The 26,251-nt window shown below is 43.5% G+C and overlaps 1 protein-coding gene across 2 annotated transcripts in view; it reads left to right on the top strand.

The window, feature by feature from the left end:
• The first annotated feature begins 22,524 nt into the window (after positions 1-22,524).
• The window catches only part of LOC110519293 (ubiquitin carboxyl-terminal hydrolase 22-like), a 73,939-nt gene continuing 70,212 nt past the window's right edge, over positions 22,525-26,251 (top strand). Inside the window, exons 1-2 of one of the 2 annotated variants that reach the window (XM_036939139.1) lie at positions 22,525-22,924; positions 24,121-24,153. In XM_036939139.1, coding sequence (XP_036795034.1) covers positions 22,805-22,924; positions 24,121-24,153 — 153 coding nt within the window. In that variant the 5' untranslated portion in view covers positions 22,525-22,804. The remainder of the gene's footprint in view (positions 22,925-24,120; positions 24,154-26,251) is intronic. The other variant, XM_036939140.1, reaches the window with a different exon arrangement.

Raw genomic sequence — 26,251 nt, forward strand, 5'->3', positions numbered from 1 at the left:
ATATATATATATATATATATATATATATATATATATATATATATAGTGTATATATATTATATATATTCTATCCTACTGTATGTATTCTTCAGATATACTATATATTCTATCCTAATGTACGCATTCTTCAGATATACTACATATTCTATCCTACAGTACGTATTCTTCAGGTATACTATATATTCTATCCTACTGTATGTATTCTTCAGATATACTATATCTATTCCATCCTACAGTACGTATTCTTCAGATATACTACATATTCTATCCTACAGTACGTAGTCTTCAGATATACTACATATTCTATCCTACAGTACGTAGTCTTCAGATATACTACATATTCTATCCTACTGTACGTATTCTTCAGATATACTACATATTCTATCCTACAGTATGTATTCTTCAGATATACTACATATTCTATCCTACAGTACGTAGTCTTCAGATATACTACATATTCTATCCTACAGTATGTATTCTTCAGATATACTATATATATTGTATCCACATACTGTCCATAATGTCTATACATCCAATATATATTAATTCTCCGGACCTTTATCGTTCTATTATTTTAATTTTTTCTTTAACTTTTTAGATTTGTGTGAATTGTTGCGCATCATTCGGTATTACTGCACTGTTGGAGCTAGGAACACAAGCATTTCGCTACACCCGCAATAACATCTGCTAAATATGTGTATGTGTATGTGTATTAGCTCTCCTCTCTTTTCTCTGCCCTCCCTCTCTTCTCTCCTCTTGTGTTTCATCCTCTCCTTTCTTCCCTCTAGTTTTATCCTCTCTTCTGGTCTCTCCTCACATCTAATTTCTTCTCCTAGAAAATGACTCACCTTGCCTAGCTCACTCTTGTGCGTCAGACTGAAACTTGGTGCATTTTGCATGCAGATGGTATAATCCCCTCTGTGTTAGTTTATAGGGGTGGGGGGTGGAAACACACACACACACACATGTACACATACACACACAGGGCTGTGTTTGGGTCCAGATTGTCTGCATATTCAGTTGGGTGTATGACAGCAGTGCTGGCAGGCACCAGAAATAGAATTCCTATGGGGCCTTCACAACCCCAAACTACATCAGTATCATGTCACAGTGGTCCTTGTAGGGACTTGGACCTGCCGGATCCACCATATGGTGACTGAGGTACTACGAGTCCAATAGAATAGTGCAATATATCCACCCAAACATGAGTGGATTATGTGCTGTCAAGGCAGAATTTAAAAAGTGAAGTGATGGTGTGACAGACGGAGTCAGGCGCCATAAGGGCCAGCCATGCCAGATCTCAGTTATGGACATTGTGCTGAATATATCACTATCTATCCAGAGAAGGCATTGCAGAGGAGGAACATGTCAGATTTGCATTGTTGACTTCATTTCTGGCTCTGACCAGCTATTCCCCTGGCTGTGACCGTGATGACCCCTCATCCGTTCAGACCAACAAGGCTTCTTCCAGTGAAACCATGCGAACTGCTTCAACAACTCCCTGATCCATGATCCCTTCACTCAACTTTCTGAACTCTTTTGTTGTTAAATGTGCTGTTGTATACTTCAATTCAGCATTTAAAATACAACTAAACTGAACTTATTGGTTGCTAATATTGCACCGTAATCTGTCAACATTCTTTTTTCTCATTCTTTTTTCCAAAAACATCTATAGCCATCTGTGCCATGCGAAGACACACTATATGGACACACACTGGTTGAATCAATGTTGTTTCCACGTCATTTCAATATAATTATGATGAACCAACGTTGAATAGACGTTGAATTGACATCTGTGCCCAGTGGGTAACCATGTAGTGGTAAAAAATAGATGATTGCCATTATAGCTGATTGCCGTTATAGCTGATTGCCGTTATATCTGATTGCCGTTATAGCTGATTGCCGTTATAGATGATTGCCGTTATAGATGATTGCCGTTATAGATGATTGCCGTTATAGCTGATTGCCGTTATAGATGATTGCCGTTATAGATGATTGCCGTTATAGCTGATTGCCGTTATAGATGATTGCCGTTATAGATGATTGCCGTTATAGATGATTGCCGTTATAGATGATTTCCATTATAGATGATTGCCGTTATAGATGATTGCCGTTATAGATGATTGCCATTATAGATGATTGCCGTTATAGCTGATTGCCGTTATAGCTGATTGCCGTTATAGATGATTGCCATTATAGCTGATTGCCGTTATAGATGATTGCCGTTATAGATGATTACCATTATAGATGATTGCCGTTATAGCTGATTGCCGTTATAGCTGATTACCGTTATAGCTGATTGCCGTTATAGATGATTGCCGTTATAGATGATTGCCGTTATAGATGATTGCCGTTATAGCTGATTGCCGTTATAGATGATTGCCGTTATAGATGATTGCCGTTATAGCTGATTGCCGTTATAGATGATTGCCGTTATAGATGATTGCCATTATAGCTGATTGCCGTTATAGCTGATTGCCGTTATAGATGATTGCCGTTATAGATGATTGCCGTTATAGATGATTTCCATTATAGATGATTGCCGTTATAGCTGATTACCGTTATAGCTGATTGCCGTTATAGATGATTGCCGTTATAGATGATTGCCGTTATAGATGATTGCCGTTATAGATGATTGCCATTATAGATGATTGCCGTTATAGCTGATTGCCGTTATAGCTGATTGCCGTTATAGATGATTGCCGTTATAGATGATTGCCATTATAGCTGATTGCCGTTATAGCTGATTGCCGTTATAGCTGATTGCCGTTCGCAATGAATAAAGTAATGCTACCTATATTTTCTATGCATTTTTTTCACGATAGGTGGGTTAACACTAGCGCAGAATATATCAGTGTGTGTTAACGTTGTGTATGTGTGTTTACCCTCCACCCTTGACTAACCCTCAACTTCACTGTCTTTTGATTCTATATCAATCCCTCCCATAAGAGAAATGTTCATCAGGTTTCATTTACAAACCCTCATTTCATCGTCATTTATAAAGCCTTCTTTGAATCTGTTTCAATTGTATCATTGTATTTTCTGTCCTAGTATCTTTGACGTGTCATTCAGAGAAAAGAGCTGATATATATCATTCAGAGAAAGCCTGTTCTCTGTTAGGATGAGCTTATTTGCTCCGGCATGAGAGGTTGAGCTTATTTGCTCTGGCATGAGAGGTTATGTTTCTGTCTTAATAGAATCAATCTGCATCTCTACGGCGCTACATTTCGATGTAGTGGCAGGTAGCCTAGTGGTTAAGAGTGTTGGGCCAGTAAACGAAAGGTTGCTGGTTAGAATGTCCAAGCCAACTAGGTGAAAAATCTGTCGATGTGCCCTTGAGCAAGACAATTAATCCTAATTGCTCCTGGAAGTCGCTCTGGATAAGAGCATCTGCTAAATGCCTAATATGTATGTAGCTAACATAGCGAGGCTCATAACGAGCTAACAACCAGAACATTAGTATTGAAGACATTCTTTCCTGCTGTGGATAATGTATTGTTCCACCAGAGGCTGTTTCGTGGAACACCATATAATAGATTCCTCAGCAAAGATGTCACATTTCCTTTTGCTTCACAGTTTATGAAGTTACAGAATTGTATTCTTAGTGAGTAAATTGAGTTAGTCATGGCTGCCATGTTTTGTAATAATGTGATATTGATACATTAATACACATTTGGCTTATTGGGGTTTTCTACTCTCTGCCTTTGTAAAAACCAGACATTTGCCATATTTAACACCCATCCCATTCGGCACAGACGTCAGTTCAACGTCTAGTTGACCCATTTTTGTCCAGTGGGATGCTTCTGTTTGGTTCAGGACCAAGACAGAGATCAGGCCAGAGGGTGGGGGGGTCCTCTCTCCCCTACCGCCCACCCCCACCTACATGCAGATCCTCCAGGTTCCTTCCCAAAACACCCATTCCCACGCCCTGCATGTGCCTCCACACCCCCAGGCTCTGAGCCTTGTGTCTGGGACTGAACTCCTGAGCTCCCCTCAGACCCCTGGCCCTCCAGACAGCTGCCTGTCTGAATAAGGGAGGATGGAGGACAGGAAAGGAACCGCAGCCAGCTGCTATTTGCTGGGGCTTATGGTCAAGTTGGCCCTGTTCAGAGAAAGGGGTGTCTTGAAGTGTGCCATGCCATAGCCTGGTGGGCTAAAATGTTGGGGGGGAAATGTGTGTCCTCGCAGTGTTTCACATTCAGAAAATACTGATTTCTATAAATGTATAGAGTAGCATAGAAGGTACAAGGAATAGTTTATGTCATCATTCTCTTTGTATAAGATAATTATTTATCTTTATGTAAGCCTGAAGCTGCCCATACTGTGACGAATGGCTTCCATGGTAGTCTGAGTGGACAAAGGGCAGGGTCATGCTAATGGGAGTTTAGCTATAAGGATCGGACCCTTTTTTTCAATTTCACCTAAAATGACATACCCAAATCCAACTGCCTGTAGCTCAGGACCTGAAGCAAGGATATTCATATTCTTGATACCATTTGAAAGGAAAAACTTTGAAATTTGTGAAATTAAAATTTTGTTTTATTTATTTATTTATTTATTTCACCTTTATTTAACCAGGTAGGCTAGTTGAGAACAAGTTCTCATTTACAACTGCGACCTGGCCAAGATAAAGCATAGCAGTGTGAACAGACAACAACACAGAGTTACACATGGAGTAAACAATAAACAAGTCAATAACACAGTAGAAAGAAAAAAATAGTCTATATACATTGTGTGCAAAAGGCATGAGGAGGTAGGCGGAAAATTACAATTTTGCAGATCACTGGAGTGATAAATGATCAGATGGTCATGTGCAGGTAGAGATACTGGTGTGCAAAAGAGCAGAAAAGTAAATAAATATAAACAGTATGGGGATGAGGTAGGTAAATTGGGTGGGCTATTTACCGATGGACTATGTACAGCTGCAGCGATCGGTTAGATTAATGTAGCACATGTAACACATTAGATCTGGTAAAGATAATACAAAGAAAAAACATGCGCTTTTTTTGTACCATCTTTGAAATGCAAGAGAAAGGCCATAATGTATTAATCCAGCTCAGTCGCAATTTAGATTTTGGCCACTAGATGGCAGCAGTGCATGTGCAAAGTTTTAGACTGATCCAATGTACCATTGCATTTCTTTTAAAAATGTTGTATCAAGACTGTTCAAATTTGCCTAATTGGTTTATTAATAACTTTAAGTTCATAAATGTGCACTCTCCTCAAACAATAGCAATGTTTTCTTTCACTGTAATAGCTACTGTAAATTGGACAGTGCAGTTAGATTAACAATAATTTAAGCTTTCTGCGAATATCAGATATGTCTATGTCCTGAGAAATATTCTTGTTACTTACAACCTCATGCTAATCACATTAGCCTATGTAAGTTGGGATGGAAGAGAGGGAGGAGGGATGAACCTAATGGCTGAGAGAATGGAGGGATGAATCTGATGGCTGAGTGAATGGAGGGATGAACCTGATGGCTGAGAGAATGGAGGGATGAACCTGATGAGTGAGAGAATGGAGAGATGAACCTGATTGTTGAGAGAATTGAGGGATGAACCTGATGAGTGAGAGAATGGAGGAATGAACCTGATGGCTGAGAGAATGGAGGGATGAACCTGATGCCTGAGAGAATGGAGGGATGAATCTGATGCCTGAGAGAATGAAGGGATGAAGGTTGAGAGGAGGGATGAACCTGATGGCTGAGAGAATGGAGGGATGAACCTGATGGCTGAGAGAATGGAGGAATGGAAGAGAGGGAGGAGGGATGTACCTGATGGCTGAGAGAATGGAGGGATGAACCTGATGGCTGAGAGAATGGAGGAATGGAAGAGGGGGAGGAGGGATGTACCTGATGGCTGAGAGAATGGAGGGATGAACCTGATGGCTGAGAGAATGGAGGGATGGAGGATGAGAGGAAGGATGAACCTGATGGCTGAGAGAATGGAGGGATGAACCTGATGAGTGAGAGAATGGAGGGATGAACCTGATTGTTGAGAGAATTGAGGGATGAACCTGATGAGTGAGAGAATGGAGGGATGAACCTGATTGTTGAGAGAATTGAGGGATGAACCTGATGAGTGAGAGAATGGAGGGATGAACCTGATGGCTGAGAGAATGGAGGGATGAACCTGATGCCTGAGAGAATGGAGGGATGAATCTGATGCCTGAGAGAATGGAGGGATGAAGGTTGAGAGGAGGGATGAACCTGATGGCTGAGAGAATGGAGGGATGAACCTGATGGCTGAGAGAATGGAGGAATGGAAGAGAGGGAGGAGGGATGTACCTGATGGCTGAGAGAATGGAGGGATGAACCTGATGGCTGAGAGAATGGAGGGATGGAGGATGAGTGAGAGAATGGAGGGGTGAACCTGATTGTTGAGAGAATTGAGGGATGAACCCGATGAGTGAGAGAATGGAGGGATGAACCTGATGGCTGAGAGAATTGAGGGATGAACCTGATGCCTGAGAGAATGGAGGGATGAATCTGATGCTGAGAGAATGGAGGGATGGAGGTTGAGAGGAGGGATGAACCTGATGGCTGAGAGAATGGAGGGATGGAGGTTGAGAGGAGGGATGAACCTGATGGCTGAGAGAATAGAGGGATGAACCTGATGGCTGGGAGAATGGAGGGATGAATCTGATGCTGAGAGAATGGAGGGATGGAGGTTGAGAGGAGGGATGAACCTGATGGCTGAGAGAATGGAGGGATGAATCTGATGGCTGGGAGAATGGAGGGATGAATCTGATGCTGAGAGAATGGAGGGATGGAGGTTGAGAGGAGGGATGAACCTGATGGCTGAGAGAATGGAGGGATGGAGGTTGAGAGGAGGGATGAACCTGATGGCTGAGAGAATAGAGGGATGAACCTGATGGCTGGGAGAATGGAGGGATGGACGGTGGTGAGAGTAAAATCCCTTAAACCATTTCTGATTCACACAAAAATATTAAAAACGTCAAATTGTGGCTTAACTTAAGTTGTAATAATATATCAACAGTTACCTGTAAATGACTGCAGTGTTTATGGTTCAGCAATACAAAGGCCTCGCAGCTACCTCAGACTCTGATATCTGTAAACAGAGAAAAACTCAAGCCTCACAGTACTTCAGCTTCTATCCAAACAGATTCTGCTGAAATCGGTCTGACTCTGACGTCACAATGTGACACACTTCGAAGAATACACCTCTAGTCAGATCGCCCAAGGTTGGAAGCTACCCTACTACTACACTCACGTTAGGAAACAAAGCTGGCCAACACAGCTGGTTAGTAAAGTGGCCTTCTCTATAGGCTGCCTGGCCTGCCTTCTACAGCGGGTCCAGAATGGACAAAATAGATTCACTGTTGATTTCATTTTAAGCAAATGTGTGCTGGACAACACACACCCATGATTATTTTCTCCATTCACAGTCTACCAGCTAGGAAGTTTCTCCAGCAAACTTAATGCACACAGCTGAAGAAGCACACAGCTGTAGAAAAAAGGCTTTCCTTGTAGCTGTGAGTCCATTACTAACAAGCTGTGTTGGCCAGATTCCTTTCCAAACGTGAGTGTTGCAGTAGGGTACTTTCCAGACTTGGCTGGACACTCTGAATTTAGAGGCATATTGTATTGTAGCTGCAGTACTGGGCAGCTTGGGTTTTTCTCTGTTTTCACAGATGTCAGAGCCTGAGGTAGAGGCTATGTAGTTATTGAAAACAATGGTCAAGAGGATAAGTGTGTGCGCGCACACGCCTGCTTATAGAGTGAAGTAAGAGAAAACAAACATACCATCTGTCATAAAGCATGGAATGTGAGATCCAAGTGCTCTTATTTAACAGAAGGAGTCAAAAGTCACGACAAGTCTAAGCTGATTGTTCGTACAGTTGCTTCATCATTTGATGTATTAACTACAAATTGGACACTATTTGTCTGTGTCCTAGAAAAACATTGATGTCGATTTAGATTTGTAGTTTTTTTTTTACATGGTATCATTGATGTAATGGTAACAAGGAAATCCAGTCCTGTTGAATTGAACTGCCTGGATCTGTTACAGAGGACTGGAGTTATTTCACCATCAACTTCCTCTGTTGACTGAAAATCTAGTTTTAGTAGAGAAGACAGCTGACAGTCGAAGAGGAAGGAAATATACTTTTTACAAAGAAGAACAACAATCGATTGTTAGAAAGTGCATACTTCCAACCTCATGGTTACAGAACCAAGGTTGCCACATCTGCATTCACTGTATACAAACATCCTACGGCCTAACAGGAGAATATCAGAACTATGGAGAACCCAGACTCATCCCAGAGGCCACTGACCCAGTGGTTTCCATCTCATGTCACTAAACAACATTCCCAATGGACATCCCCATCACTAGTATTCTGGGAATAGTGATCCATGGGAGGTTTTGGTGACCTTGCTTTCCTCCGCCCCAAGCCAGACCTGGGTTCAAATACTATTTGAAATAATTTCAAATACTTTATCTGGGCTTAATTGAGCTTGTCTGGCACAATGGAACCAATAGAATAATCTCAAAACTGCAAACCCCACTCATCTGGCACTCCAGACAGACAAGAGCAAACGCTAAAAGTATTTGAACAATTTCAAATAGTATTTAAACCGAGGTTTGGTTCTTTCCAGTGTCTCTGAGCCCCTCTGCTACACTCCCTAAGTGGGTTGACTCTCTCTGGCTCCCGCCTCCCCGATGACGTACTTGTGCAGCTTGGGCTGACATTTGATGCGTCATCACTGTGGGTCTCATGCTGTTCCCCGGGTAGGACTATATAATTGTCCAGCTATCTGGGTTGGATCTCATTTTAGCACGGTTCATTTAAAGTAAAGGAATCTCACCTTTTCTACACAGGGTGGGTAGGCCTATGTGATTGAAGCTGATGCTGATTGAAGATCTGAAATCTCTTCCGGCTAAGTAACCTTTCCTATTGGCGAATTTACAAGATACGCACAAGGACTCCCAGCTCTGCTTTGCACAGCCAAAGGGCGACAGCTATTCCCCAACGTCGAGGGTTTTTTCCGCTTTACAAAACCTTGAACAACTTGTACACAGAAATATAAGTCACTATCCTCTGTGAGAAAAAAAGATTTCCCTTGGAATAGAACTTTGATCAAACTAATTTGACAGGGCCCCCACGGGTATTGTCCACTCTCTGAGTGCGTGCACCCTTTATAAACATCGGTAGACACGGTAAACATTCATTCTGTCATCCCTCATCGAATCAACAACACAATCTGAGTCACGGGCCTTGTGGTTGGTCACCTGACGAAGTCCCTTACGGAGGAAAATGGATTATGTTTGTTGTTCATGGAGTCTTATCCCCTGTGCAGCCCCCATATACACATGGCCCTCCTGGAGCAGTCTGTCTGCCCTGCATCCTCACCATCAGTCTGACTCATCTCCTCCTGCCTCCACACACCGGCCCACAAAATCACAACTAGGCATGGTTATGCACCAAACAGAAGGAAACAGACTGAAACAGTGAGGGACTTGTCCAATAAGAAACACACATTTTTATTTTAAGCTGCAAAACATTAAAAAAAAAAAAAAAATCTGTTGACACCCTGACACAAGCCAGGACAGGTCCATGTGAATGTAATATTTGAGTTGAGCAGGGCTTTGATTGGGTAATCTGCTATTTCAGAGGGCACCATTCTAGAGTTGCTGTAATTCAGCCTTTTATGAAAGGTGTGACTACTACACTATCCAGATGGTACTGTGGCCTCTAAGTTGACTTACTTAGGCCTACTTACCACCCACAAGGTGTTGTGTCACCTATCATCTGAATCATTGTACTCAGCCTACTAAAATGACAACACACAAGCTGCACATATTTCCTGTGGGTAAAACAATGGATGTCTCTTTGTAAAGGGTGTTAGAATGTCAGGGAAAGATCTCTACAAATAAAATGGATCATTATCATGTTATTACATATAATGAACAACATACGATGGATCAACAAAATATTTTGGGGGTATTTTGTGGCATGAAATGAATGTTTCCTACAAAATAACAAGGCTCCGTAGACCTGGGCTTTAGCTTGGAAAAGTGCCGCTTTGAAGTGTGCCAATCTCCTATCAATCCAGGTACCACCCTGCCTGTGATATAGCTTCAACCTATCAGAGAAACTAGTTAACATATAAAATCAGGGTGACTGCTCAATGCTCTTTGCCTCTTTGCACAAAGCCATGATGGCGCAGACTCGAGACCACAGCAAAGGTTTAAAATTAGTCTGTCTGATTGATCTGCCGCTAGTTCCTGGGTATTTTGTCTATCCCCACCATGGCTATGGCTTTCCAAGGCTATGGTGGTGCCATTCAGTTCTCTCAAGCACTCTCCACTGTTGCTTAACATGATTGACATTGTGAATAGAGTATATACTTGGCATTGCCTGAAATCCCCATTCTATTCCCTCCATTTCCTCTATTTCGTAGAACCACTCTAAGTACACATATAACATCCTGTTATGCACGTGGACTTCCTGCTTCAAGAGCTAACCCCAGGGAAGAGAATAATGTCAATGTTAAAATACAGCAGATTAAATGTGGTTATGAACGGGTTGTACGCTCACTTGAATGATATGCTCAGTGATAGACCTGGCTTCAAAATGTATCTGTGCTTGACTGAGCTTGCCTGGTGTAATGGAACTAATCAGAAGAGTGGCAAAATTGTTAATCCCGTCCATTTTTGGGGCTCCCAAGTGGTGTATTGGTCTAAGGCACTGCATCTCAGTGCTAGAAGCGTCACTACTGACCCTGGTTTGATTCCAGACTGTATCACAACCGGACGTGATTGGGAGTCCCATAGGGTGGCGCACAATTGGCCCAGCATCGTCCGGGTTAGGGTTTGGCCAGGGTAGACCGTCATTGTAAATAAGAATTTGTTCTTAATTGACTTGCCTTGTTAAATAAAGGTTAAATACATGTTTTTTAAATAAAATAAAATCACTCCAGACGGTTTAGGGCAAACACTCAAACAAACACACTGCTCAATGACAATGCTAGACTTTCCAGTCAATCCATTTGTAGATTTGGGGTAGTATTACCAAAGACATAATACCTCAGCCATCTGTATTTTATCATGGGTAAACCTGTTGTTGGTTACAAGCTGCTCTGTGTTGCTATTACTGCATCACTGCTAGTGTTATTGTTGTGAGGATGAGAGGCAGGCTGAGGGAACCAACAATGTTCTAGTCACTGACTGTTCAGATTAATCAATTAGGCCCCAGACGATGGGAGAAAAGGAAGGCTGTTCATAGGATAAGCAGGTTGTTTCTGTGGATGTGCCAATTGTGCTTGTGTGTGTATGTGTGCGCGTGTATGTGTGTGGCGTGTGAAAATGTTCCAGGACAGATGACAGGTATGTACTAATGGGTTCTCAGGGTTCTGACTGCTCTCTTTCATCTTTATAAACAAACCATACAAACACAGGTCACGAGGATTTGTGATTCCCCCTCCCTCCATGACTGTCTATTCTTCTCACCACCAAGATGAGCCGACAGCTCCTAGGCAACTTTGCAGTACTTGTGCAAAGAGTTTCTAGTATTATTACCTACAGCGAAAATAACTTTAGGACATTGGATTGGCAGTCATTCAACAGAAATTTGACCAGAAATTTGACTTCCCTGAACTGGATGCTTTGTTTGGACTCCCCCATTTAAAAACATTGACACCGGAAAAGAGGGAGGAGAGGTGGGGCTCTAGTTATGCTCAGGCAGCAAGCAAATCATCCACCACTTCTGAGTATATTACTCGCTGAGGTTCAGTCCCTGGACAATAAAGTTGATGAGCTCAGGTCGAGGATCTCCTTTCAAAGATACATAAGGGAGTGTAAATTACTCTGTTTTACGGAATCAGGGCTCTCTCTGGATATATTGTCCAGAGGGGTTCTCCACTCATCACGCGGACAGGACAGGAAAAAAATAACTTTCTGCAAAAAACAGACGTGGAGAGGTAAGTCTGAGTTGGAAGGATATGCCTGTGGTGGAGGGGTATGTCTGTGGTGGAGGGGTATGCCTGTGGTGGAGGGGTATGTGGTGGAGGGATGTCTGTGGTGGAGGGGGATGTCTGTGGTGGAGGGGTATGCCTGTGGTGGAGGGGTATGTGGTGGAGGGATGTCTGTGGTGGAGGGGGATGTCTGTGGTGGAGGGGGATGTCTGCGGTGGAGGGGTATGTCTGCGGTGGAGGGGTATGTCTGTGGTGGAGGGGTATGTCTGTGGTGGAGGGGTATGTCTGTGGTGGAGGGGTATGTCTGTGGTGGAGGGGTATGTCTGCGGTGGAGGGGTATGTCTGTGGTGGAGGGGTATGTCTGTGGTGGAGGGGTATGTCTGTGGTGGAGGGGTATGTCTGTGGTGGAGGGGTATGTCTGAGGTGGAGGGATATGTCTGAGGTGGAGGGATATGTCTGAGGTGGAGGGATATGTCTGAGGTAACTCTAATGAACTTATCCTCTGCAGCAGAGGTAACTCTGGGTCTTAATTTCCTGTGGTGGTCCTCATGAGAGACAGTTCCATCATAGCACTTGATGTTTTTTTTTTGCAACTTCACCTGAAGAAACTTTCAAAGTTCTTGACCTTTTCCGCATTGACTGACCTTCACGTCTTAAAGTAATGATGGACTGTCATTTGCTTATTTGAGATATTCTTGCCTTTTTACCAAATAGGGCTATCTTCTGTATACCACTTCATTTGTTTAACACTTTTTTTGGTTACCACATGATTCCATATGTTATATTATAGTTTTGATGTCTTCACTATTATTCTACAATGAACTGTACATGCCCCCGAACAGATGGTGGTGGAGGTAGGCAACAACAACTCCGCCACGCTGATCCTCAACACGGCGGCCTCAAAAGGTGCATGCTCAGCCCCCTCCTGTACTCCTTGCTCACCTGTGACTGTCCTGGTACGGCAACTGCACCACCCACAACCGCAGGACTTTCCAAAAGATAGTGCGGTCAGCATAATGCATCATCGGGGGCACACTGCCTGCCCTGCAGGACATCTACAGCACCCGGTGTCACAGGAAGGCCAAGAAGATCATCAGGGATCTCGGCCTGTTCAGCCCGCTACCATCTAGAAGGTGACGACAGTACAGGTGCATCAAAGCTGGGACCAAGAGACTGATAAACAGCTTCCATCTCCAGGCCATCAGACTGTTAAATAGTCATCCTTAGCTGGGCCTCCGCCCAGTCCCCCGCCCTGAACATTAGATACTGTCACTAGACGGCTACCACCCTGTACTCTACCATGCACCTTAGAGACTGCTGCCCTGTGTACTAAGCCATTGAACGCTGGTCATTTTAATGTTTACACACCTTTTTTATCCACTTTATATGTATATACTGTATTCTAATCATGGTTCATCCTACATAACTACTGCTGGACATACGTTTTCATTTCACATACTGTCTATACACACCATTCACATACTGTCCATACTGTCTATACACACACCATTCACATACTGTCTATACCGTCTATACACACACCATTCACATACTGTCTATACTGTCTAAACACACTATTCACATACTGTCTAAACACACTATTCACATACTGTCTATACACACCATTCACATACTGTCTATACACACCATTCACATACTGTCTATACCGTCTATACACACCATTCACATACTGTCTATACTGTCTATACACACCATTCACATACTGTCCATACTGTCTATACACACACCATTCACATACTGTCTATACCGTCTATACACACCATTCACATACTGTCTATACTGTCTAAACACACTATTCACATACTGTCTAAACACACTATTCACATACTGTCTATACACACCATTCACATACTGTCTATACACACCATTCACATACTGTCTATACACACCATTCACATACTGTCTATACACACCATTCACATACTGTCTATACACACCATTCACATACTGTCTATACACACCATTCACATACTGTCTACACACACCATTCACATACTGTCTATACCGTCTATACACACCATTCACATACTGTCTATACTGTCTATACACACCATTCACATACTGTCCATACTGTCTATACACACCATTCACATACTGTCTATACTGTCTATAAACACCATTCACATACTGCCCATACTGTCTATACACACCATTCACATACTGTCCACTGTCTATACACACCATTCACATACTGTCCATACCGTCTATACACACCATTCACATACTGCCCATACTGTCTATACACACCATTCACATACTGTCCATACTGTCTATACACACCATTCACATACTGTCTATACTGTCTATACACACCATTCACATACTGCCCATACTGTCTATACACACCATTCACATACTGTCCACTGTCTATACACACCATTCACATACTGTCCATACTGTCTATACACACCATTCACATACTGCCCATACTGTCTATACACACCATTCACATACTGTCCATACTGTCTATACACACCATTCACATACTGTCCATACTGTCTATACACACCATTCACATACTGTCTATACACACCATTCACATACTGTCTATACACACCATTCACATACTGTCTACACACACCATTCACATACTGTCTATACCGTCTGTACACACCATTCACATACTGTCTATACACACCATTCACATACTATCAATACTGTCTATACACACCATTCACATACTGTCTATACTGTCTATACACACCATTCACATACTGTCCATACTGTCTATATGTGTATTTCAATTATGTATTCTCAACATGGCTCATTCTAATATTTCTACTACTGTACATTGCATTTTAGTTACACTGTTTATACACACTGTATATTTATTTAAATACTGGGTTATTGATATATCTCACTCTAATGTATTTACTGCTGTACATATCATTGTGGGTATATATTGTGTAAATTCAACGGGTGTATACGTATAGATTGCATTTGGATTACTGTTACAGTGCTATTTGTTAATTGGATAGGTTCTGAAATGTCCTGATTTCTTGTTGTTTTTATATATTCATATTTGTGTACTAGTTTGACATTTAAGTACATTGTTAGAAGCTAGCAATAAAAGCATTTCGCTGCACATACTATAACATCTGCACAAGCTATAACGGTGCACGTGACCAATCAACATTGATTTGTTTGGTTTTGACCAATGCTGCTCAGCTGAATCTTACTCACTACAGATATTAGTCCCCGTACACACTCAGGTTGAACAACTGATGTACATACAACTCATTTGACACAATGGTTGTGATACAACTGATATTGTTGAGATAGGATAGCTTGTCTGCACTAAGATGTTTACACAACCATTGTGAAGTCTCTCTACAAGGCTTGTGTTGTACATCAGTTGTGGATCCTGAGTGTGTGTAGGACCTATAGACAGAAAAACTACAACTTACTCCTACTCACAAAACTGAGGAAAGCTCAAATTTACTCCTACTCACAAAACTGAGGAAAGCTCCAATTTAAGGAAAGTTGAATCTTACTCACTACAGATAGGAAAGTTGAATCTTACTCACTACAGATAGGAAAGTTGAATCTTACTCACTACAGATAGGAAAGTTGAATCTTACTCAGTACAGATAGGAAAGTTGAATCTTACTCACTACAGATAGGAAAGTTGAATCTTACTCACTACAGATAGGAAAGTTGAATCTTACTCACTACAGATAGGAAAGTTGAATCTTACTCACTACAGATAGGAAAGTTGAATCTTACTCACTACAGATAGGAAAGCTAGCCTGAGTGCCCATCTGTTTGTGCCAACATGCCAAGTCGTTTTCCCTCATCATGCCAAACAATGACTGCATTGGAGTTGGCAAGAGCACAAACAGATCTGGCACCAGGCTACAGAAAAGCTTGAGCTAAATCGGTCTCACTAAACAGAGGAAAGTCTACACTGTTCCCCCACAGCATCACATCAAAAGCAAACAGATGACAATCAGAGAACAGCACAGAGTGAGCTCAGATGGACCCACAGAGAGAGGGAGAGAGAGAGGGAGAGAGAGGCAATTAAGATGTTTAATAACAACATATTCCGTTATAGAAGACAGAACATCCAGATCTCATGATGACGAAGGAAAAGACTCAGCTCATAACATTATCAAATTTTGCAAACCTTGTACAAACCTATACATGGTACATTCACTCTCTCCTGTCTTCATTCAATGTGATGGAACGATCACGTTGGATAGAACCACCCAGGAAGCAAATGTTAGACAACTTATACACTCAGTCTGAGCTGTATTATTTGTGAATGATAATGAATGACGAAGCAAAGCAGGAATCATTTTGTATTGTATTTAACTAGGCAAGTCAGTTAAGAACAAATTCTTATTTACAATAACGGCCTACCCCTAACCCAAACCCAAACGACACTGGACCAATTGTGCGCTCTGGTCTAAAGTAGTGCACTGTATAGGGAACAGGGCCCCATAGGGCTCTGGTCTAAAGTAGTGCACTGTATAGGGAACAGGGCCCCATAGGGCTCTGGTCTAAAGTAGTGCACTGTATAGGGATTAGGGTGCCATTTAGGAAATGTTTGGGCATGCGTATATCCAACGTATTATAGAGTGACATCAAGATAAGACAGAAATAGACATAAAGCATTTCAACTTGTAGTTGAATTATACAGAACAAAGACATTCAGAAGAATTTATTGTAAAAGTTTATCTTAGACTTAGGACTTTGTCCAGAGATTGTGGCCACTCTGAGGTTTACCTATTTAACTAATGTATAAAGTCATTCATTCAGATCATTTAAGTCTGGATTGACATTTACAATTAACGTTTGACTTGAACAGTTGTATCGCTGTTTTACACAACATCTCTGGTTTGTTTGTCAATGACTAAAGTGAAAAAAGTGATGATAAACAGGAAGAGGGGAAGACGTGAGTGGTGACGGGCGGCAGGTAGCCTAGTGGTTAAGTGTTGGACCAGCAACCTAAAAGTTGAGGATAAACAGGAAGAGGGGAAGACGTGAGTGGTGACGGGCGGCAGGTAGCCTAGTGGTTAAGTGTTGGACCAGCAACCTAAAAGTTGAGGATAAACAGGAAGAGGGGAAGACGTGAGTGGTGACGGGCGGCAGGTAGCCTAGTGGTTAAGTGTTGGACCAGCAACCTAAAAGTTGAGGATAAACAGGAAGAGGGGAAGACGTGAGTGGTGACGGGCAGCAGGTAGCCTAGTGGTTAAGTGTTGGACCAGCAACCTAAAAGTTGAGGATAAACAGGAAGAGGGGAAGACGTGAGTGGTGACGGGCGGCAGGTAGCCTAGTGGTTAAGTGTTAGACCAGCAACCTAAAAGTTGAGGATAAACAGGAAGAGGGGAAGACGTGAGTGGTGACGGGCGGCAGGTAGCCTAGTGGTTAAGTGTTGGACCAGCAACCTAAAAGTTGAGGATAAACAGGAAGAGGGGAAGACGTGAGTGGTGACGGGCGGCAGGTAGCCTAGTGGTTAAGTGTTGGACCAGCAACCTAAAAGTTGAGGATAAACAGGAAGAGGGGAAGACGTGAGTGGTGACGGGCGGCAGGTAGCCTAGTGGTTAAGTTTTTACCAGCAACCTAAAAGTTGAGGATAAACAGGAAGAGGGGAAGACGTGAGTGGTGACGGGCAGCAGGTAGCCTAGTGGTTAAGTGTTGGACCAGCAACCTAAAAGTTGAGGATAAACAGGAAGAGGGGAAGACGTGAGTGGTGACGGGCGGCAGGTAGCCTAGTGGTTAAGTGTTGGACCAGCAACCTAAAAGTTGAGGATAAACAGGAAGAGGGGAAGACGTGAGTGGTGACGGGCGGCAGGTAGCCTAGTGGTTAAGTGTTGGACCAGCAACCTAAAAGTTGAGGATAAACAGGAAGAGGGGAAGACGTGAGTGGTGACGGGCGGCAGGTAGCCTAGTGGTTAAGTGTTGGACCAGCAACCTAAAAGTTGCTGGTTTGAGTCCCCGAGCCGACTAGTTGAAACATCTGTTGATGTGCCCTTGAGCAAGGCACTTAACCCTAATTGCTTCTGTAAGTAGCTCTGGATAAGAGCATCTGCTAAACGATGTAAAAAACTAGACAAATGTGTTTTGATGTACAGTAAGTCTTTAGTAGGTGGATTTAATCCATGCCTGGTATACAGGGCATCTGTATATTGACCTCTGTATACAGGGCATCTGTATATTGACCTCTGTATACAGGGCAGAGGGAATCTGGAACAGATCTTTGTGTTAACTACTGCAGTAACACTAAAACGTTTCCTGTATCATTATGTAATACTGCTAATGGAAATACAGCCACTCAATGGCAGAACAAAACCCTACTGCTGGCCTAGTTAATTAGTATACACCATAGACATGCCTAGTGGAGCAGCTGATGTAAACCACTTAATCCAACCGATTCATCAGAAATAAGAGGAGATTAATTAGGGGGAAATGGCAGGTGTGTAAAGAGAGAAAAATGTTTACTCCATAGCGGCTGCTTTCTTTTGACAACTGCAATTCAACCAAACTTGGATCAGGTAATCATTCACCAACACAAAGCTATCTCTGACATTAAGTAGCAATATAAACAAAGCCATTTCAGATATCATGTCTTTAAATTGCTTGATTAAAAACATTCAGTAGGACTAATTTACTAAGTAAAGCGTTGTTTTCCGTCCGTTATTATTAATGCCCTGTCCACAGTGGCCATCTTTAAGAACGGTAGCCATTGAAGCGTAATCAGAAACTAAAAGTTCTGGACAAGGGTCTATTAACTGTAACCTAATGACTTACTGAAAGGCGTTGTTTTCACAGATCGGAAGTAGTATCCACAGTTCAGCAATCTTACTGTATGCTGTTGTGCAGCAACTCACTGCCTTCCTGAAGACAAACAATGTATACGAAATGCTTCAGTCTGGTTTTAGACCCCATCAGAGCACTGAGACTGCACTTGTGAAGGTGGTAAATGACCTTTTCATGGCGTCAGACTGAGGCTCTGCATCTGTCCTCATGCTCCTAGACCTTAGTGCTGCTTTTGATACCATCGATCACCACATTCTTTTGGAGAGATTGGAAACTCAAATTGGTCTACATGGACAAGTTCTGGCCTGGTTTAGATCTTATCTGTCGGAAAGATATCAGTTTGTCTCTGTGAATGATTTCTCCTCTGACAAATCAACAGTAAATTTCGGTCTTCCTTAATTAAGGTTACATTTTAGGACCACTATTGTTCTCACTATATATTTTACCTCTTGGGGATGTCATTAGAAAACATAATGTTAACTTTCACTGCTATGTGGATGCCACACAGCTGTACATTTCAATGAAACATGGTGAAGCTCCAAAATTGCCCTCCCTAGAAGCCTGTGTTTCAGACATAAGGAAGTGAATGGCTGCAAACTTTCTACTTTTAAACTCGGACAAAACAGAGATGCTTGTTCTAGGTCCTAAGAAATAAAGAGATCTTCTGTTGAATCTGACAATTAATCTTGATGGTTGTACAGTCGTCTCAAATAAAACTGTGAAGGACCTCTGCGTTACTGTGGACCCTGATCTCTCTTTTGACGAACATATCAAGACTATTTCAAAGACAGCTTTTTTTCCATCTATGTAACATTGCAAAAATCAGAAACTTTTTGTCCAAAAATGATGCAGAAAAATGTATCCATGCTTTTGTTACTTCAAGGTTAGACTACTGCAATGCTCTACTTTCCAGCTACCCGGATAAAGCACTAAATAAACTTCAGTTAGTGCTAAATACGGCTGCTAGAATCCTGACTAGAACCCAAACATTTTATCATATTACTCCAGTGCTAGCCTCCCTACACTGGCTTCCTGTTAGCAAGGGCTGATTTCAAGGTTTTACTGCTAACCTACAAAGCATTACATGGGCTTGCTCCTACCTATCTTTCCGTTTTGGTCCTGCCGTACATACCTACGGTCACAAGACGCAGGCCTCCACTTGAGTGGGTTGATTCGCTGACATGGTCTTCCTGTCTGGGTTGGCGCCCCCCCTTGGGTTGTGCCGCAACGGAGATCTTTGTGGGCTATACTCGGCCTTGTCTCAGGATGGTAAGTTGGAGGTTGAAGTGGTGTGGGGACTGTGCTTTGGAAAAGTGGGTCGGGTTATATCCTGCCTGTTTGGCCCTGTCCAGGGGTGTCATCGGATGGGGCCACAGTGTCTCCTGACTCCTCCTGTCTCAGCCTCCAGTATTTATGCTGCAGTAGTTTATGTGTCTGGGGGTTAGGGTCAGTCTGTTATATCTGGAGTATTTATCCTGTCTTATCCGGTGTCCTGTGTGAATTTAAGTATGCTCTCTCTTTCTTTCTTTCTCTCTCTCTGAGGACCTGATCCCTAGGACGATGCCTCAGGACTACCTGGCATGATGACTCCTTGCTGTCCCCTGTCCACCTGGCAGTGCTGCTGCTCCTGTTTCAACTGTTCTGCCTGCGGCTATGGAACCCTGACCTGTTCACCGGACGTGCTATCTGTCCCAGACCTGCTGTTTTCAACTCTCTAGAGACAGCAGGAGTGGTAGAGATACTCTCAAGGATTGACTATGAAAAGCCAACTTACATTTACTCCTGAGGTGCTGGCTTGTTGCACCCTCGACAACTACTATGATTACTATTATTTGACCATGGTGGTCATTTATGAACATTTGAACATCTTGGCCATGTTCTGTTATAATCTCCACCCGGCACAGCCAGAAGAGGACTGGCCACCCCTCATAGCCTGGTTCCTCTCTAGGTTTCTTCCTAGGTTTTTGCCTTTCTAGGGAGTTTTTCCTAGCCACCGTGCTTCTACACCTGCATTGCTTGCTGTTTGGGGTTTTAGGCTGGGTTTCTGTACAGCACTTTGATATATCAGCTGATGTAAGAAGGGCTATATAAATAAATTTGATTTGACCACATTGCTCAAACAAACCTAGTGGACAGATTTCTTCATCCATGGCCTTCATTGTAAAGCAATGCCTCACTCTTGTGGCATCTGAGCACAAATGCACCATCACGATGAACCCAAAGCCTTTGCAGTCAAGTCTGTTATATTATCTCACTGTTTAGACAAGTAAATAAGGTAGATGTTTATGGTTACAATTTTGTTTATTTATTTATTTTACTCCCTTTTCTCCCCAATTTTGTGATATCCAATTGGTAGTTACATTCTTGTCTCGTCGCTGTAACTCCCGTGCGGACTCGGGAGAAGCGAAGGTCGAGAGCCATGCGTCCTCCGAAACACGATCCCCCGGCTTCATAGCTCCTGGCTCGATGCCCACTCTAGCCCATATATATATATATAAAACATAGGATTATTACATATTTGACTGCACTGGGCATATTTCAGCAAATTGTTGGAAAATATGACAGCTCTTTTTTTCTGTCTCAGTAAATTTCTAAAATTAGGTAATGTAAATGAATATGTGAACTATAATAGCCTAATAAGTTGTAAAATATTAATGACAATTGATCATCAATCGTTATTTAGCCTGTAAATAATTTGTATTCCCCCAAAAGAGTTTAGACATCCCTCTATTAAAGAAGGCCAATATTCAGATTGAAGAACCACTTGGGTGTTTCCATTACGTGGATCATAGCACGTACAACGGGTTTTCGTTCGAACACCAGTGTGAACAGCTTACCTCAACCGTCCTGAACAAGTGACCTGCTTTGCAACACACGTGACCGCCGTCCCATGACAATGTTCCAAGGGGTTGAGCCATCCTGAATGCACCTTTTTGATGGCTCCATCCGCGACCTTCCACGTAACTTTGGAGTGAGTTTAAACTATGTTCTTATTAACGCTTGTTACTCTTAGGTGTACTACTTTTCATGGTTTCATTAAATAATGTTGGTGTTTTGAATTGTCTTATTTTAACAGTGTAGGCTTCCTTTAGTGTTTCAGCAAATTCTATTTCTTTAATTTTCATTGAATGAGGGGAGGGCATCGCACTGCGACAGCACAGGCAGACAGGTGAGGGCGGTACTTCGTGCTGTCAATTAAATGACAACTCTGACACAACCAGAAAGTGACATAGATGTCAATGTGCAATATAATTTCTAACCAGTAGATGTCAGCATTTTATAGATAATGCAGTAAGTGGCAGCCTCTGTTCACAGATTCTGAAATAGATTTGCACACAAAATAATCCAACTGGTGCAGAATAAGTGCATTATTGTCTGGCCATGTGATTCAGTACATAATAAAAATGAATTGATATTATACATTTTCATCGTATGAGGGCCTCTAACTAGTACAGAGGCAGCCGGGCGACCGCTGTAGTCCAGTTGAAAGGGCAGTACTTGGTTTTGTCAATTAAATAAAACTATTTTTTATTTTTTTTACAATTTGACAAAACCAATAAGCGACCCAGGTTTGATTTAATCTCAGCCTATTGGTTATTTTAGACCAGTGAGTCCGCCTACTTTATGAAAGGACATATTTTTTCACCAATCAGAATCCTATTCTTACTGCAAAGGGGCGTGACTTTAACGGGAAACAACGCACCAGCGCACTCTTCAGCCAACATGAAGTCACCTCTCTCTGTATCCGCTAATCATGTTTCGCTTTGGGCGGGCTCGACGCGCAACATACCATTAGAAAAAACACATCCTGAGTGGAAGTGTTTGACATGAGGATAAAGGCAACTGTCAGTCTGAGACGTCAATAGATTCACGAAGACGGATAACTGTACAAAAATGTCAACAAAGGACGTATTTGTCAGATGCCGAATCTGATTTTGGGTATTGTCGCGGCTGTCCATTTCCAAACGGAAACCACAGCTAGCTTCTGTACTGGACAGCAAGCACCCGCTAGCTAGTTAGCTTATTCTCGATTCCAGGACACGTCTCTTCATTTAAAATACAAAACTGAATGTTGTTTCAGTCATGAGTCCAGCCGGGTGCTCACATGTGAACGCTTATAAGGTGGACAATTGGAGGCAAAACCTACGAGTCATATATCAATGCTTTGTTTGGAGCGGGAGTGCTGAAGCCAGGAGACGAAAGGTAAAACAGGAATGCCATTGAGAAACTGAAGCACAAACGGCATATAACTACGCACAGACAGAAGGGCTAACGTTATGCATAAACGCCCCACACAGTTTCAAGCACACACATGTACACCCACGTAACGTTACACTGTTTGAGTGTGGTGGTTTAATGCAGACACATTGCGCCAGCTAACACACCACAGCTCGTTCGTTGTGACTGGAAACGCAGGTAGCATAAAGTTACCCCATCATCATGCTACCTGGGAATATTCAAGGCGCATCAATCTCATCATAGAGACTACATTGCATCAATCAGTCATTAGATCATGTCTGACACAGCAGAACTAACGTTATCCTACAATAGCTAGCTAACACCAGTCTAGACTTGATCATCACTGACAGTTAAATTAGCTTGATACGGTGTGCTACTGCAGGGAAATAAACGCCAACAATGAATGATAACGCGAGAAACTCACTCTCCTCCTGAGCAAAACGAATCGTGTTTAGATAACTAGTATATAGCTAGCGTAGGTTGTGCGCTAGTTGACATCTAGCCTGGTGTTGCTGGTTGGTTAGCTAACGTTACCAAGAATCTAGCTCATCAGCAAATACAATTTTATTGGAGGGTATCAACTGAGCTTTTACTGTAGCTTGCTATTGAATCCCTTTCTTAAAATGATGCAATATATTTGCATGCCAACGTGACTGTCCTTACGTTACATCATTTATTTATGTGAATGTGGTTGGCTGTTTTGACCAGATCCACCTATTGTCACTAGCAACACCACAGTTGTGCATTGTTCAGTGAAGCATGCTCCCTCCCACTCCTCATTCAGGCCAGCAAAGCGCAAGCCCCGCACACTGAACCATTTCGTTCGACCATCTGCTCTCACCCCCCCCTCCCAAATTACTTGCCGTATAACTTATAAATTAGGTTCTTGGCATTTCAATTCAGTCAGTGTCTCAAAATATCCCGACCCTATAGGTTACTGATAGCAATGATCCCCCCCCCCCCCCCCCCCCCATTTTAGCAAATATTAGTCTAGCTAGCCTAAATTGTCAACCTTTTGTTTTTGCTTTTCGGTCCTGTTTGTTGTTAGTGTCCTGTACTGAATGAATGGTTTGATTGCTTTTGACTACAACCTGTGTGTTTGTTTTCCACTGGCAGTCACAACACACATTACATGTTTTATTTCGTTGTTGTTGAACTAGGTGCTTCAGAATGATGTGAGATGGACAGCATTGGTGAGTCGACAAACTTCTCCTTCCTCCTTGCACTAACATTAGTAGAGTAGGTACTGTAAACCAAATGCTGGCTTGCTTTCTCCCCTTTTTACTTTCTCACACGTCCTTCATACTCGTGCTATGGCCATTCATTACCCAGGACTGAGTTAGGAAAACCCTGCTGCAGATGGATAGTAGTGGAGGCTGGTGGGAAGAGCTATAGGATGGGCTCATTGTCATGGCTGGAATGGTACCAAACACATGGTAACATGTTTGACTCTGTTCAATTGATTCCATTCCAGCAAACACAATGAGCCCGTCCTCCTAAAGCTCCCCCACCAGCCTCCTCTGACCGAAATGCTATCATCTATCTGGATGGTTGATAGCCTAGCGCATTGTCCTGCAACAATTGATGTGTTTCTAACTGCTAAAGCTTTAGCTCAACTACTATATTTGATGAGACACGATGAGTACTGTACGATGACAGACACAGGTCTGTCTCTAGAACAAACAGCTGTCGCCAGAGGGTCGATGACCCTTTGTTTGTACAGCGCTACAGCAGTTCACTAGAACTTGATGGTTGTTAACACACTCCGTTCAGGCTCTCCCTCCCTCTCCCTCTTCCGTCCAGGCTCTCCCTCCCTTCCCTCTTCCGTCCAGGCTCTCCCTCCCCTCCCTCTTCCGTCCAGGCTCTCCCTCCCCTCCCTCTTCCGTCCAGGCTCTCTCTCCCTCCCCTCCCTCTTCCGTCCAGGCTCTCTCTCCCTCCCCTCCCTCTTCCGTCCAGGCTCTCTCTCCCTCCCCTCCCTCTTCCGTCCAGGCTCTCTCTCCCTCCCTTCCCTCTTCCGTCCAGGCTCTCTCTCCCTCCCCTCCCTCTTCCGTCCAGGCTCTCTCTCCCTCCCCTCCCTCTTCCGTCCAGGCTCTCTCTCCCTCCCCTCCCTCTTCCGTCCAGGCTCTCCCTCCCCTCCCTCTTCCGTCCAGGCTCTCCCTCCCCTCCCTCTTCCGTCCAGGCTCTCTCTCCCCTCCCTCTTCCGTCCAGGCTCTCCCTCCCCTCCCTCTTCCGTCCAGGCTCTCCCTCCCCTCCCTCTTCCGTCCAGGCTCTCCCTCCCCTCCCTCTTCCGTCCAGGCTCTCCCTCCCCTCCCTCTTCCGTCCAGGCTCTCCCTCCCCTCCCTCTTCCGTCCAGGCTCTCCCTCCCCTCCCTCTTCCGTCCAGGCTCTCCCTCCCCTCCCTCTTCCGTCCAGGCTCTCCCTCCCCTCCCTCTTCCGTCCAGGCTCTCCCTCCCCTCCCTCTTCCGTCCAGGCTCTCCCTCCCCTCCCTCTTCCGTCCAGGCTCTCCCTCCCCTCCCTCTTCCGTCCAGGCTCTCCCTCCCCTCCCTCTTCCGTCCAGGCTCTCCCTCCCCTCCCTCTTCCGTCCAGGCTCTCTCTCCCCTCCCTCTTCCGTCCAGGCTCTCTCTCTCTCTCTCTCTCTCCCCCCCTCTCTCTCTTGTCCAGGCTCTCCCTCCCTCCCTCCCTCCAGGCTCTCCCTCCCTCCCTCCCTCCCTCTCTTGTCCATGCTCTCCCTCCCTCCCTCCCTCCCTCCCTCCCTCCAGGCTCTCCCTCCCTCCATGCTCTCCCTCCCTCCCTCCTCTCCTGTATAGTAGTACATCATCATGATGAACTTTTCTTTTTGCCCCTCAGTCTCAGAGCCCTCTCTTTTCAAATTAATTAACCGAGCACATCCTCTGAAGCCTCACTGTGTGCACACTGCTCACAGCTACGATCGACACTCCAGAGGTAACCACCAGTAACCACAACTCTGCAGCTAGCTCCCTAAAGCCCCAGGAGGAGCATGTTGAAATGGGATTGCTGCGCCTGGGCCGGCTGGGTGTTTAGGGCCCCACTTGGTCCCAGATGCAGCATATTTGAATCTCTGTGTGTGTTTCATCCCCAAGAGCTCTGCTAAGTCAAAGCTCTCTCTATTCAAGGCAGGTAATCAGCATCATTAGATGTTTAAATGGAGGACTATGGACGTTTAGCTTATTTCTTTACCAGGGTCCTGTTCACTAGGGAATGTTACAAAATGTTTGTAACGGGAAAATGAAAAAGCTTTTCTTATTGGACAAGTTCTGATAGTACTTCTTTG

The sequence above is a fragment of the Oncorhynchus mykiss genome, chromosome 12 (genome assembly GCF_013265735.2).
Source record: "Oncorhynchus mykiss isolate Arlee chromosome 12, USDA_OmykA_1.1, whole genome shotgun sequence".
Taxonomy (NCBI): Eukaryota; Metazoa; Chordata; class Actinopteri; order Salmoniformes; family Salmonidae; genus Oncorhynchus; species Oncorhynchus mykiss.